This window comes from Hoplias malabaricus, chromosome 3 (assembly GCF_029633855.1).
Source record: "Hoplias malabaricus isolate fHopMal1 chromosome 3, fHopMal1.hap1, whole genome shotgun sequence".
Taxonomy (NCBI): Eukaryota; Metazoa; Chordata; class Actinopteri; order Characiformes; family Erythrinidae; genus Hoplias; species Hoplias malabaricus.
Genome location: NC_089802.1, coordinates 15,991,675 through 16,007,924, shown reverse-complemented (window position 1 = coordinate 16,007,924; position 16,250 = coordinate 15,991,675). Strand labels below are relative to the sequence as shown.

Here is a 16,250-nt window from a genome sequence, read left to right as displayed (position 1 = left end):
GCAACTGTCTATAGAATCCCTCTTCTTGATGATTAGTAAGCAAATCTTCACCCTTGCTGGTAAGGAGATAAGACAATCTAGGCAAGCAAGAACATTTACACTGTGTTTATTCAGTTACAGGAAGTGAGGGCATGAACATCTACAAATAAACAGTATCTGCTTAGTCCCCTACTTGAGAAAGAGAAACATTGATTATAAGAACAAAAATAAATATTCTGTATTTAAGATATATGTAACTGATTACAGAGAATCTCAAAGATTCAGAAGTCAGTGGAGTTTCATGTCAAATGCACTTAAGCCATGAATGTCAGCAACTCCTATACTTAAATAATCAGTAAGCACTGAAATATAGGCATAAATGGAAACTATTAAATTTATTTTAAATAGGGCAATGATATGAAATGGCACATAAATTCAACCTGGTGTCATAGCTGACAAACACCAATGCCTTCCCATGATGCACTGTGCATGAGGAGAAAAAAAAAGGGACAAAAATGTATTATTTATATTATCTCTACTGACTGAAATGTGAAACCTGAGCAATTTCAGAACTACAGAAAAGCATCCCCTATAAAGGTGTTTCTGCCCTTCATAGAGCCCGACCGATCATAGATGTTCGAGTCCAATGCTTGAAAGGTTACACATTCTGATTCTTCAGCTAACAGTGTTACTCAGCAGTAAATTTGAAAAGACTACATAAAAAAATAAAATAATAAAAAAAAAATACACACTGAGAAAATATGAGTAAATGACCTGATCACAGTTATTTCAAATACATTACCTTGAAATGATTTAGGATGTATATTTAATTGCATTATAATCATTCTTTTCAATGCCTAGATAATTACTGTTAAAGCACATTTAATACCATGCATATGGTTTACCATTTTAAACAGCATTAATATTTTTTCCTATTATTAACACAGGGTATAAATAGATCTTTAAATAAATAAATAAATATTTTTTATAGGTCTCAGGAAACTACTACTAATTCTATTGTTGCTGTTTAACAGCATTAACAGTGTCATCAATGTTTAAAGTGAAGGAATTTAACAACGTTTAAGTTGTAATTAATGAGGTGATCACAGAGCTACTATCTATTATAAGAAATACAATGACCTTAAAACATGGAACCACTTTTAGTTTATGGACAGCTTTCGCATCTACTATGTCAAGATCACCAAGACACCAGCATAGGTGCATCCTGTTATTTTGGTGAAAAACGTTAGAAATAATCGGTCGGACTCTACTTTTAGAGGCAGTGGTGGGGTAAAATTTGGGTAAATATATTCTCACCCTAGACCTCAGTTTGAGACCCATTAAAGTACCGTACAATTCTTTAATGTTTGTGCATTCTGTGAGAAGACAATTTTGTTTTAAAAAATGAAACATTCAAATCTAAAATGGACTCTGACAGGCACCATCACTTATTCTAAAGTTTCTACAGTATCACTGTCCCTACCAGAGGTAGTATCGCAACAATGCCAGTCTTAAGTGTCCTTTAAAGAATTATATTTAAAAATACAACAGTACAGGAGGCAATTCTTGCCAAGATCAGCATCTGGATTGGACACCATCTTGACAAATACAGCAGAAAAACCTGATGTTTTACGATTATTGGCATTGGGCCTTGGGTGGGGGAAAGAGTTTCGTAAGGGAAGTGTTTTTATATCTTCCCTTGGAACACAGATTTGAGTGTGGGCCATGTAAATCCTGCCTTAAAGGAATGGGTCTACACCCAGTTCCATGAAGGCATTTGGGTCCATATTGAAGGAGGACTCAAAGGACTGCTGGGCATTCTGATGCATCTTCTGGTGGTGTCGCAGGTTAGACTTGCTAGAGAAACGTTTCTCACAGAGAAGGCAGGAGAAGGGCTTCTCTTTGGTGTGTATGCGTCTGTGGCAGATTAGCTGGGTTGACACCCGGAAGGCCTTGCCACATTCCAGGCACTGGTAGCGCTTAGGCTCCGTGTGAATACGCCGGTGGTTCTTCAGTGCCATCAGGTTGTTGAACTTTTTCTGGCACACTGAACAGACAAAGGAGCCAGTTTTGTGGCTGTTTTTGTGGTTGAGGAGGGATCCAGCGTGTCGGTAAGTGCGTCCACAATGTTCACACACATGGCTCTTCTCCTCTCTTGCAAATTCCTCACTGTTCTCCTGTGGATTTTGCTGTTCAGAGAAACCTTCATGCATCTGACTGTAAGCTGGATCCATCTTAGGTAAATCTTGTAGGCCTACCTGCTGGTCCAGTCCAGAGTCCCAGTCCAAATCCTGCTGCATTTCCATGCCCTGCTGATGATGTGAATGTCCCTGCATGCTACGGTGGACGTCCTGATGCTGTTGAAAGCTGGCCATGTTGGGGAAGTTCTGCTGACACAGACTGCAATAGTATGGGAGACCCTTGCTGTGCACCTCCATGTGGCTTTGCAGGTGTGCAAATTCACAAAAGGTTTTCCCACAATCGGGGCAACAATGACGGGCCATCTGAGAATGACTCTGTAGTTCCAGGGGGTCAGTAAAAGTTTTGAGGCAGAGAGTACAATTGAGGAGATCAGCAGAATGAGTCTTCTTATGATTAAGAAGAGAGCCAGCGTGTCTGTAAGAACGTCCACACTGGTCACACCTGCAAAGGAGAATGAATTGTGTAGAAAAGAAATTAATTAAAAAATAATAATAATTATAATAATAATAATAATAATTGAAAGTCAATTAAATAACCAAACACATTTCCATAGTGGGGCACACTAACCTGGTTGTGCTAAATAAAGATTAAGTAATAAAAGCAACCTTATAATGAGGGGCATTTATATTAATTTGGAGGTGTAAAAGATTCACAACCAGACATGGTTCATTCCATTTGTGCCTAACTGGTTAAACGAAACGCTACTGCACTTAACACTTTAACATTTATTTCAGTATTTTAACGAATCATAATGAACAATACCCTATAAAATAGCAAGTAATTCATAATTAACAAATTACAAAATGACCCAGATGATCACCCACCCCTTCCTCTTTCTAGAGGACATTATAATTAGAGAGAAAAAACCTTAACATGTCACGTTCTGGGCTAACGCTGGACCTCTTTTGGAAGCTATATTGCCTGCTGTAGAGAAGAAGTGAACAGATAGTGTTGACGTTCTAGGGGTATGCAAGTAGGACCTAGCAGGACATGTCCTGTGTCTAAGAATCTGCTCTTCTGGATGCAATGACGTATATCATTGATTTGTGGAACAATGAAGACCAGCACAATATAAATATACATAACACTTCATAAATAAATGCAGTAACTAAATAGCTGTAAAATCATCTTTCTTCTTTCTAAGGTTCATACAGAACAGTTTCTTTATCCATGTGTATCACTGTGCAAGTTTTTTGCTTTGCTGACAATCTTTTACACATGTAAATCAAATAGCTTTCATTTCTCTATCTGACAGTCTTTCATGATTAAAACAAGCCCAGAAACTCACAGGTTATATCCTTTTCTGTATACTCAGCTAACTGTGGCCACTTTTGGTGTCTAACATTATTCCTCAGATTTTAAAGCATCAGCACATTTGAAAGTTGAGAGAGAAATGTTAGGAGTACAGACTGATTATTGACAGGACTGCTCTGTTACTTTCTCCTAGTCCATGTAAAAATCATAAATCCATAAGTGATTAGAATTGAATGGGCTGCGCCCATCTTGCCCACAAATTTTATCAATAGCCCACATTATTAAAGGGGACACATTATACCTCTTTTTAAATAATTTAGAATAGGTCTAGGGGCTATACAAAACATGTTCATGAAGTTCATAGCACAAAATCACTCACATAAAGAGATATCACCAGCTCTATTCTTTCCAGTTTCAGTCCCTTTCAGAATGAGCCATTTAAGGGCTCTGTCACTTTTATGCAAATAAGCTGTTGCTGGCCACACCCCACACTTGCCATGTTTGCACTGCATGTTTCCACACTATATCTTTGATCTGACCCAGAGCAAGCAGAAGAGGAGCCACCTGCACACAGAGCTGGTCCAGACTTTCCTGGGACCCTATGCAAAATTTTTAACAGTTGCACCTGACTCTCCACTAGTACTCTCCCTCCTTTTTTGGCTTAACTATAAACAGCCATCCATATACAGAATAAAATGACGTGTAAACAAACAATATTTATTCAAAAATCTATATATAAACAGTTTTAACATAATTAACTTTGTGATCAGCCCTCCAGCATCCAAGTTAGCATTTGTCTGATTCTGTAACAGCTGCAATCCTTAAGGTGGAATAAAAGAAGCAGCAGCAAGGCCCCGGTAACTGCTTCACTGTTTAAGTTGTTAATGAAAACATCAACGATGCCGGTGTTACTGTGATAGCAGCAGCATTTAAGGTGGAACTGAAACTTTAAAGAACTTAGCACTTGGAAATAACAGTCATTTTTTAATGTGGAATGAAATAGTAAGCAAATTTTAGACTGCACCGGTGTGTTTGGAGAAGTTTAAACGAGAACTAGACCGTATAAAAACATTATATATTCACTTTTCTGCTTCAAAATTTGGTTCATGGCACTGTGAGACTCTAAATATATTCCCACTGTTATGTTCATAGACTATTATTTAACAATCCAACCTCAAGAACAGCAGTCTCAGGTTTACCTCACTGCTGTTCCTGCAGCTCAGTCTCATGGATTGTTTTTTTCCTCTTCATTCCCTGAAGGAAAGTTTCTCGTCATCTTCTGATGATACACAAACTCTTCCTAACTTGAGACAAGGGGGGGGGCCTTTGTTAATCTGAAGGGCCATACGCAACGTGCGTAGTGAGTGTATATGGTTGGCTGGCGCTGCCTGCACAAACACCTTCACGAATATATATAAATAAGAGCAGTAGACAGCATGAATTTTCCATATTATGTCCCCTTTAATAGTAGTACAGGACACACACCCTCTGTCTATTTATTCTTCCCATGTTTGGATGGCTGTGTCTAAAAAAGCTATGCTTTTCCAGAGTTTCAATGTGGATTATCAATATTTAACAGAGAGCAACTAAATAAAATTAATTTCCAACAATTTTTACAATTGATTTTTCAGAGACTACGTTGATTCTTTGTAGCGGCCCTAAATAAATCAACTACCAATAATACATATTTGTATGAATATGAAAAAGGTAATCAAAACATGATAAAAATGTGACTTTTTGGCAAAAAAAATCATCAACAGTGAACCCTGAAAACATCTGTACAACTGCTGAGAAAACACTCAAACTATGTTGGCACTGGAATACAAGATGACCAAAAAATGTCTACTTCATCTTTTTATGTAATTACAGGAAATAAACGCGTTACGTTTTACACAAATTTGTATTCAGCTTTCTCCTACAACTAAGACATGTAGAATAAGAATCTGTTTATCAAAATAAAATGCAGAAAACTCTCAGTCAACATACATAATTTTAAACATCTAAGATTGTTTTATGAAGAATTTATTCTTAATAAATTAATACTGCACTAATAACACAAAACTGACATTGTGATGACTAAAACAAACCCCTCGAAAACTACCAAAATTAGTAACTATTTACTTACGAATAACACTTGTCTCCTCCATCCTGGTTTAGAGCAGGGGCTGAAGCCCCACTTCTGAAACAGCGATGTCTTTTAAGTCCAGACTTTCCTTGGAAGCTCTTACCACATGTCTGGCAGCTATAATGGGTGACTCCCCTGGCATGGATCTTTTGGTGGTTGTAGAGGATACTAGAAAGCCGGAAAGCTTTTCCGCACGTTGGACAGATGTACTTTTTTTTCTGGGTGTGAATGCGTGTATGATTACGTAGGGCCATGGGATTGGAAAAAGGCTTGGCACAGAAAGAGCATGTAAAATGGCCAGTTTTGTGTGTGTTCTTATGGTTTAACAGACTGCCAGCATGGCGATAACTTCGTCCACAAATGTTGCATTTGAATGGTCGTTCTTCTTTTACAACAGGTGCATTATCATTGCTGTTTTGTTCAGGGGTAGAATGAGAGACAGACTGTTTGCTACAGATGTGGCTTGAAAGCTGGTCAGCAGTGGAAAATACCAAGCTACAATCCTTGCATGTTAAAGCCTTTGCTCGCCTACGACCCCTACCCTTTCCTCTCACAGCTGCACCTGCATTCTTGCGATTGCGTGAACAAGTGTGGTTCAATAACTGTTTCTTGCCACGAAATGCCTTCCCACAATCCTGACAACAGTGCTTTTTAATTGAGAAGTGAATGCGTAAATGATTCTTCATTGCCAACTGGTTGGAGTAGGTATTGTTGCATACAGCACAGTAATATTCTCCTGTCTTGTGCGAGTTTTTGTGATTGACGAGACTTCCTGCATGACGATAGCTGCGGCCACACTGGTCACAGACAAAAGGTCTTGGGTCATTAGGATCCCCTGAGTGGCTGTCCTTTTCTGGGCTGGACTGGTCACTACTAGGAGTCTCTTTTTGCTTGCGACGTCGACTTCTCCTTTTTCTGTTGATACCAAGTGGCTGCATACCACTCACAGAGACATTCCCACTCATCTGCATGAGTGTCTGGATCTGTTTGTTAAGTTCCTCAATTTTGGCCTTATTTTCCTGATGAACTCTCTGGTGGTTCAATAGTTGTTTGTGGATTTTGAAAGCCTTCCCACATTCTGTGCAACTGTGCCTAGAATGAAAAAAGAACATGCAAATCATTAATACAGTAAAAATATATTAATGTTAACAATAGCACCCATTCACAGCAAAAAACATATTAGGACAAAAATACAACAATTTAAAATAAATTAAGACAATGACATTCACTTACTTTTTAACATCAAAGTGTGTTCTCTGGTGGTTCTTAAGGGCCAGCAAATTATAAAAGCGCTTCAGGCAAACAAAGCAGCGAAACACCCCTGTTTTGTGTGACTTCTTGTGATTTAGAAGAGAACCAGCGTGTCTGTATGAGCGTCCACACTGTTCACATTTGTACTGCCTGTTTTCACAGCCAGGACTCTCCCTGAAATATCCAGCTTCTTGTCCATGAACACTGCATATATCTGGTTTTTCATCACACTGTTCAGGCTCTTCAGTTTTTTGTCCAGAGCAGTTGTGGTTCTCAAGGTGATAAACACTGGCACAAACTACACCACATTTCCCACAAATAATGCTCTCGGTTTCTTCTTTTGGTTTGACTTCACTCTTGTTTTCTGTAACATAATGTTCTGGTTGCCTTACAGCTGTACTGCTGTGCAGAAGCTGGTGGGCTAGTAAGTCTTGTTTTTTTAAAAAACTCTCTCCACAAGTGCTACAAATTATCAGACTACAGTCACCTTGCTGGATCTCACATGGTTCATCATCTTTCTCCGGATCAAGAGATGACATAGAAGATGGGCCAGATGTTGATGGAGTGCTGTGGGTTTGAGTATGACTGCGAAGGTGGCTCCTCAGTGCTCGCATGTTTGTGTAGTGGTTCCCACACACAGAACACTGATACATCTCTCCATCATCTTCCTCATCATCTCCATCATCCTCTTTACAGTGTCCCTTATTATCATGGTCACTTATCATTTGACCATGCATAGTGTCATGAAAGTTCTGCCCTGCAAAGTAAGTCCCAGCTGCACTGCCATTCTGTTCCACAAAATTCATGCACGCCCCTGTTTCCCCCATGGGCTGATGATTTTCAGGCTTATAGTCAGTGTGATCTTCTAAGCCATTTGACAAAGACTGATACTGCTGATTTAAGAGAGGGCATATGTGAGACTTGATCCCTGCAATGTCAGAAAATGTCTTTCCACAGTCTGCACACATGTGCCTCTCCATGAGAGCTTCACACTGAGGTAGATGCATGGGTCTGTCCTCAGAGAAGGAACTGTTAAACTGGTCCTCAAATTCTGTGCCATCTAGCTCATCATCTGAATCCATGCCCATTGAGTCACCAAGATCCTGTGGGAGGCCTAAAATACCACTTACTTCACCTTCATGAGAGGAAAAGCCACCATGCTGGTTTTCATGCGTTAGAGGCTCTGAGGAAAGCCAATCACCTTCTGCACTGGCATTTAGAGAGGAAGGCCTGCCTTTATGAATGCGAAGGTGGCTGCGAAGGGCAGCCAGATGGGGGTAGTTTTTACGGCAAATGGAGCACTGAAATATGCCGGTCTGATGGGAGCGTTTGTGGTTAATGAGACTACCTGCATGTCTGTAGCTCTTGCCACAAATGTTGCATTTAAAACGACGGTCAGAGCTAACAGATTCATCTAGTTTACCATCATCAGTAGCTTGCTCTGAGAGTTCAGGGTTGAGGTTTTCTGATGGCAGGGCCAGAGGTGCTCCCTGAGTTTCTGAAACGGAGGAGTCATCACCTATTGGATGAGGTACATATATATGACCATTTTCCATTGGCCCCTGGGTTTGGTCATAATCAACAGCTTTATCGAGTAAGGGAGGCAATGGTGGAGTGTCACTAGAAGATGGATACAGATTAGGTTCAGGACTAATACTATGATTATATGAAAAACTGTGGTCCTCTGATATGCTGGTAGGAAGCTCAAAGGACACTGAAGAAGAGTTATGCAACATGACATGATTTTGAAATTCATCATCTGTAGCAAATGCTACCTGACAAAGGTGACAGAAATGAACATTTGTGGCTCCATTCTGTACATGTGACACCTGCTCTGACTTAGAGTTTTGGTAAGGAGCCTCAGAGGTCACTGGGGTAACTGCGCTGGGGCGACCTCTGATTTTATAGTGGCTTCGTTGATGGCTGCCGAGAGCAGCTAAGTTGTTAAACTGTTTAAAACAGACTGTACAATCAAATACTCCCATCTGATGAGTTTTCTTGTGATTTATCAAACTTCCATGATGTCTGTATGTCTTCTCGCACATATCACATTTAAATGGCCGGTCTCCATGATCACCATTGGCAATGGGGTCAGTGTCAGGGGTACAGCTTGGAATGAGCTCTGACATTAGACCGTTGCCAAAACCATCTTCAGGGGCAACATCTAACCCGATATCTGGTGACAGATCCGACATCATATTGAAATCCTGCTCACCTACTGGCTGTTGGTCATTTTCACAAAAACTTTCAGACTGATTTTGTTCCAAGTCACTGATTTTGGTCCTTTCCTTTAAATCTCTATTGCGATGGACCTTTTCATGAGTAGCCAGCTGTGTTGCTAAGCGAAAACCTTTCCCACACTCTACGCAAGAATGTTTCTTTCTTGATGTGTGAATACGTAAATGACTCTTGAGAGCTAATGCATTGGAGAGATTCCGGGTACATATGTGACATTGGAAGGTTCCAACTTCATGTGTTTTCTTATGATTTGCCAAGCTGCCAGCATGCCTGTATCCTCGTCCACATTCATCACATTTAAACTTTCGATCACTCTCAGACTGCTGACAAGTTTCCATGTGTTCCATTAGGCTGGACATGTCTGAATATAGTATACCACAATTCTTGCATAAGATTTCTTTGGTCCTGCCTGGCCTTCGGATATCCATGGTGGTACAACCGAATTACACAAAATACTAATATGAGCCAGTTCGAATATGGTAAAGGGGGACACCTTTTTTCAAAGGTGTGTTTTTTGTCCTCAATTTCATCAAAATGGTGTTGTAAGCAAGGTCCATATGCAAACACAACACTTAAAGTACATACATTCTCTTCCATGCCATTGAGACAACTGGGCTCATATGGATGCAACCACAGGATGAACACTGCAGAGGGGGGGGGGGGGGGGGAGAAGACAGAAGGTAATTAATAATTATGTATAGTGCAACTTGTTAATGAAAACATACAAACAGTGTTTAGGCAAATATAAAAATATATAATGTTAGACTGAATGCTATCACAAATAAAAGCTTTCTACTTGCAAAGTGATTGTTCGGTAATGGCCGTATTAATGAATAAATACATTTATATTAATAATTTCATCATTCATAGTATATCATTCACAAAATGTATTATGCCTTATGAGGTTATAGGGCTGAATGATATGGGGCTAGTACTAAGACTGTGATTTAAACTGCAATAATTTGTTATAAATTAGCCTAAGATACAGGCCTGTGTTTACAACAAAGAATATGTGGTTTTAACTCTGAAGGTTAAATTTAGAGTCACAGACTGTTTATCTGTTGTTGTTGTTAGGTACAAAGCCATGTTTGGTTGCCTTTGATCGGTCTAAATCTTTTACACATACATTACCGGCCCCATGCTCCCTTTTAAATCTTTAAATATGTTCTTAGTAATTCATGTTTGAATTATAATTGAAAGTCGTGCAAATTGAAAAACGAGATCTTTCAAAATGTGATTTAGACATAGGCTAAAAATATTTCAGTCATTGTCCAAGGTTTGAATGAACCAAAGATGGATTTAAACTTTAATAGGACCCATTTCTTACTTTTTTAATAACAAAGACATGATAAATCATGCAAGCCATGTTAATGTTTTAAAATGTAGCGTTTAGTTCACAGTTCATGGACTCACGTACAGAAACTACAAAAAACATCAAATCGGCATAATGCAGTCTAATGAGCCGAATGCAGTTTAGCCCCACCCACCGAGTCTGAAACTGCCCGGAGCATTCACTCTGAACTGTTTTATAAACTAAGTACCGTTCAGCAAAGCTAATCAAAACAGAGCTCTTTTACGTAGATCAGTCTTTAAAAGGCGCACACTGTTTCATTGTAAGACATAAAACTAAATTGATCTATAGCTATATTAAAAAAAGTGTGTGTTTCAGATTCATGCAACCACGATAACAGTGCAACTGGACGTCAATGGAATGTATAATGTGTAATAAGAAAAAATGTAAGAGTTAAAACACTAAACATTGTTAGCGAGGAGACAATTTGCAAAAACGTTCATTAAAAATATATATCGCAATTTAGAGATTTTTCCGTATCTTTGTATTCTGCGGTAAGGTCAGGGGAGCGCAGATTTTACTGCACACTTCGCTGCTCGATTCAGAATCGGAGGCAGAGAGTTGGGAAAAAACTGACTAGCCACAGCTAACAGGCTAACACAATGGAGGTCTATTTACACAGTAAACAATCCCCTCGCAGGCTAACTTAGCTAGCTATACAAACATACACTTGTCAGTGCGCTAGTTGCCGTTTTACAATCTAAACACTGGTCGAATGACACACTGTGGCTGGTTATTTTGCACAAACGACTCGATTGAGGTGTATTTGACCGTATGTCTAGATAAAGACCCGAGAGCTGACGGTTTAAGCATCCGCACGCGCTAGCCTCACGAAAGGAGACTGCTACTGTGCTAACCGGCTAACAACTCGAGCAGAGCGCGCGCGGATAATAAAGACAACAAAACACAATTGTCCACCTGTTCACTAAAGCGATATTAAGCAGCTCACATTTAAACAGCTGCAGATGCTCTCTGACAGTGTGTTAAATCCGCGCCGAGGGCGTTCTTCTGCTCCTCAATGGTCTTTCTCCATTCTCCGTTTAGATCACTCCACGGAGGGTCGCTTCAGAAAGAATCGGATCATTCAGACGGATCTTTGAGTCCAAAATTCATGTCTCAGGATTACGTTAAATATCACAAGATCAGCTAATGTTGTGAAACTTTATCAGTTATTTACTTTTGACTGAAAGACTTGTTGATACTCGAGGTTATATTCCAACAAAAAAGTTTCTGTTTACTACTGCAATATCAATGACTCCATAATATAAACGATGTAATATTTACATTTACACTGCCTGGGGAAAAACAAAATCAAGGTTAAGACCAACACAGAGCAGGCCTTGTTTTGTGTGGTCTGACTTTGCATCTAAGGTCGATCAAGAAGGCAGAAACACAACACTGTCACTGCAGCGCTGAGAATGATGCGGTTCTGAGGGGGTACTGGCCATTTAAGAACAGGGTAAAAAGGCGCAAGCAAAGTATGCAGAGCAACAACAGGACTGTAGTCTATAACTGTAAAACTACCAAGTGTCCCTATGTTGCAAGCTAATAAAATGGACACATTGTATTAAATATTTGTATCCAGGCACTATGTGTGAATGTCGATAAATAAGGCACATTATTATCTTTATTATTATTATTATTATAAGACATATCCTTTCCCCTTTTGCCTAATATATGTCTGTTTATGTGCAACACTATATCGCTCCGTTCTTTTGTTGTTGTTAAATAGAGAATATATTTGAATCCATCTACACATGCCGAGATAAAAGGTACTTGAATAAAAGTCGCTGGGGAGCCAAGAGTCGACTCTTTCACGTGAGCTGAACCGAATGAAATGACTCACTGAAAATGATCCGAGATGTTCACCACTTCCTGCTGTTGTTGCTTAGAAACAGGAAATGTGCAGCAGAGAGAAAAATCCGGCGGCGGGAATTTTATTGTAATGTTTATTGTAATTTTTATCTGTGAATGACGCTGACAGTTCAGATAACTGTTAACCTGAAGGATTTGGTTCTGTTCAACGGCTCTTTTTCGGGGACGCGCTGCGGACGTAGTCACGGCACTGTTTACATTACAATAAGGACACAGCTAACGCTAGACGGTTTCTCCTCCCACAACAATCTTTCCGCTCTGCTACCACTGTGGACACTGCACATACCATGAAGAAGAGCCTGGAAGACTACAAGGAGAGCTTGCATGAAACCGTTCTCCAACGTTAACGCCGTATATGCTGGAGAGCCGTAGCGTTCACCAGTCGCTTCATAGAGCCTGGAGCTGGAAAATGCCTTCTCGTCATGGTCCTAAAGCCGTCCTCGTAATAAAGCGTCTGCTTCGAGTTCACTTATAAACTGTGCACCCACTCCGCGCAGTGAAGACCGCAGACATCGCCTAACTCTCCAGTTTCTGGTAACGCGCGACGTCCACTGATGTTTATCAACTTCTTCAGAAACTTGCAGTAACTTTGTTCGTGCTTCGTAACGCCACAGTGACAGAGATGTGCAGCAGCATAGTCTCGCCTGTTCAGCGGTCCTAAAGCCAGCCATTTTGTGTCATGTTAGGTGGCAGGATGACAGTTTGAACAGTCTTATGTGCAGTCAAACGCCCGTTTAATCTGTAGCTTTGATAGTTTTTGTAATGCATGGTTAACACTCGCTATTCTGAAGACAGCAAAACGCAACAAAGCAGGCTGTTTCAGACTGGATGCTGGTTAACTTCCTTTCAAAGACGAGCCTTTTGACTTATGTTCCCTGAGGTCCTAATGCCGGCCATTTTGTGCTGTATTATATACGTTCTCCATTCTCAGGCCACTTTATTAACCTAAGGTAATACGTTTCTTCAGAGGATTTATTTAAAACAAGAAAGAATATTATTACACAAACTCTGATCTTCCCAGTAACCAAATCTTTTTAACTTGCAGCAAAAAGATGGCCTCCCCTCAGCCAGCCAGCCCACCTACAGTAGAGCAAGATAGCCCTCCACTTCATGAAACCAGTGAACAAAAGAACACAACAGAACAACCGCCAAGAAGAAGAGGCAAAGGGAGACCAGGAAAGTCTCAGCACACTTTCAAATGCTCAGCCTGCCAGGAAGCATTTTTTAGCCCCTCTACTTTACGCAGCCATAAGCTCTTAGCTCATGGCAAGGAGAAGCAGCAGCTATACACTTGTGGGCAGTGCAGTAAGACCTTCTCGAACCGAGCCCAACTTTCTAAGCACCAGCGCTCACATTCTGCTCAGCGTCCATTTCAGTGCTCTCAGTGTCATAAAGCATATAAAACTCAAACAGAGCTCCGCAACCACAGTCGCTCCCACACTGGAGAGAAACCTTTTGTTTGTACAGAATGTGGCAAGGCATTCATGCAAGCAATCTGCCTGCGCATACATATGACACAGCACAGTGGTGAGCGCCCTCATTCCTGTCCACAGTGCTCCAAGAGCTATCCTACACTCTCCAAACTGAAAGTTCATCAGCGATCACACACAGGAGAGAAACCTTACTTTTGTCAAGAATGTGGGAAGAGTTTTGCTGACCCCTCTGTGTACCGCAAGCATCGGCGCAATCACCAAGGTCATAGGCCTTATTCTTGCGACCAGTGTGGGAAAACGTATACAGAGCTCAAAGACCTGAAAAATCATGAGCGGTCGCATACTGGAGAGAAGCCATACCTTTGCTCGGACTGTGGAAAGGCCTTTTCACGGTCTTCATCTCTGGCATGCCACTTACGCATTCACTCACAAAACAAGCCCTACCAGTGTGAGCAGTGTGGCAAAGGCTTCACCCAACTGTCTTCCTACCAGTCTCACTTACGAACACACTCTGGAGAAAAGCCCTTTCTCTGTCCCCAGTGTGGAAAAATGTTCTCAGACCCCTCAAGTTTCCGCAGACACCAGAGGGCACATCAGGGATTCAAGCCTTACCCCTGTGACAAGTGCAGTAAGAGATTTCGGCAGCCAGCTGACCTGGCAGTACATCAGCGCGTGCATTCGGGTCAGAGGCCCTACAAGTGCCATAATTGTGACAAGGCGTTTGTTGCCTCCTGGGACCTGCGCAGACACATGCTGGTGCACACTGGACTACGGCCATTCTCTTGCACCGAATGTGGTAAGTCATTTGCAGAGCGCTCCAGCCTGAACAAGCATCATAGGGTACATTCCGGGGAGAGACCCTTCAAGTGCCAGATGTGCTTCAAGTCGTTTGTCGTGTCCTCCAGCCTGCGAAAGCATGAGAGGACACACTTAGCAGAGAGACCTCTGCAGCAGCAGGAGCCAGTGCCTGAATCTGCACAAATCTTCCCTCCAAATACCAGTACACAGTTTTCCTGCTCTCATTGTGATGTAATGTTTGGGACATGGGAGGAGGTGCAGGCCCATGCCAGCCTTCATTCAGTTTCTCCACCGTCTGATTCCACTGTTACATCCCTCAACATAGGCCCATATGTGTGTGTGACCTGCCAAGTAGAATTCACTCAGCTGTCTGCTCTTCAGGCACATGAGAAGATGCACCCTAAGCCTCGACCTCATGTCTGCGATGACTGTGGCAAAGGTTTCCTGAACAAAGCTGGTTTAAGGAAACATCAGCGCATTCACTCCAACAATCGCCCACACTCCTGCACAGTCTGTGGCAAGTCTTTTCTTTTTGCTGCTTACCTGCGAAAACATTCACGCACCCACCGTGAAAATGAACCCTCATTGGCTCTGCCTCAGACAGACATTGCACACACACAGCCCCTTCCCTCGCCACCTAGTGCTTCCTCCCCTACAGGTTCAGAGCCCACCTCAATTTCAATATCTGGACCTGTTACAGTACCAATGTCTACATTTCAGTCAATGTCAGCCCACGTGTATATAGACAAGGAGGAGGAACTCTAAAATTGTTAACAGCAAGGTGGTCATCAAAATTTGAACTCTGCTTAAACAGATGATCTTTGGATAATGATGCAAGTCTGTCCAAAAAGACAACAAACATGCAAATATTTATGTTGTGTTAAAGCGGATTGTACTTTTTGTATGATAGCTTTATATTGATGATCATGTTTATACACTCACATTTATTGTAACTATTAATTATTTATGTGAATTGAGTACATGAATTCAATGTAATTATTTGTGGTTGCTTCTCCTTTGATTGAGCCTCTAGTATGACAGTTCTGGAAAGAAACACGTCTTCATGAGAGCAGTTACTGATATGCTTTTTAAAAGTTTCATATTGTTTGAAATGTTCTACAAAGGTCTCCTTTGCCCAGAATATCAGTACTAAAGTCCTACCTACAAGTCCGTTTTTCACATAACAGTTATAATGTCATTATAACTAATTATAACTATGTCATTATAACTAATAATATTCTACATGTGTCATTATTGGTTTACAGCTTCTATCTGCATGTGGCAGTTTATCCTTGATTGGTCAAACACAAGTTACTCTGTCAATAAAGTAACACGTTGAAAAAATTTTTTGTTTTGTTTAAAGATTCAGGGTATTTTGCTCCAAATTTACTTGAAATAAAATCTTTTTACATGTACTTTTATTGAAAGTTTTGTTTTCTTCCTTCTACAGTTAACATTTTGGAGACAGGAATGTTATGTAAAATAAGTTATAAAAATTAACAAATAAATAATTATTTGAAAGAAAGTTATGTACTTCTTGTAGGCCTTACATTTCACTTGTATTAAGAAATTTAGAATATAAATACATGTCTAAGGCGATGGGCGTTTTCTAGAACCACAGATTTCATGGACTAGTAGGAAGTTGTAGGCACTATAATGAATTTTATCTATTAATTAATTAATTAATTAACTATAATGAATAATATCTATTTTATAATGAATGGCATTATAAAATAGACACTTG

The 16,250-nt window shown here is 40.4% G+C and overlaps 2 protein-coding genes across 4 annotated transcripts; one reads left to right on the top strand and one right to left on the bottom strand.

Annotated features, from left to right (window-relative positions):
- Positions 1-104: 104 nt before the first annotated feature.
- znf646 (zinc finger protein 646) lies at positions 105-12,699 on the bottom strand. 3 transcript variants are annotated; one of them, XM_066663124.1, is made up of 4 exons: positions 12,562-12,699; positions 6,794-9,693; positions 5,561-6,652; positions 105-2,622 (listed from the first exon to the last, which is right to left on the bottom strand). In XM_066663124.1, the coding sequence occupies exons 2-4, from the start codon at positions 9,475-9,477 to the stop codon at positions 1,719-1,721; spliced, it is 4,680 nt and encodes a 1,559-aa protein (XP_066519221.1). In that variant the 5' UTR covers positions 9,478-9,693; positions 12,562-12,699; the 3' UTR covers positions 105-1,718. The 3 variants fall into 3 exon arrangements, with proteins under 3 accessions (XP_066519221.1, XP_066519220.1, XP_066519222.1); XM_066663123.1 differs by lacking the exon at positions 12,562-12,699 and adding an exon at positions 11,350-11,459; XM_066663125.1 differs by lacking the exon at positions 12,562-12,699 and adding an exon at positions 11,069-11,175.
- Positions 12,700-12,774: 75 nt separating this feature from the next.
- znf668 (zinc finger protein 668) lies at positions 12,775-15,931 on the top strand. The gene is made up of 2 exons (XM_066663126.1): positions 12,775-13,225; positions 13,321-15,931. Exon 2 carries the CDS (start codon positions 13,328-13,330, stop codon positions 15,269-15,271), a length of 1,944 nt encoding a protein of 647 aa, XP_066519223.1. The 5' UTR covers positions 12,775-13,225; positions 13,321-13,327; the 3' UTR covers positions 15,272-15,931.
- Positions 15,932-16,250: the final 319 nt, after the last annotated feature.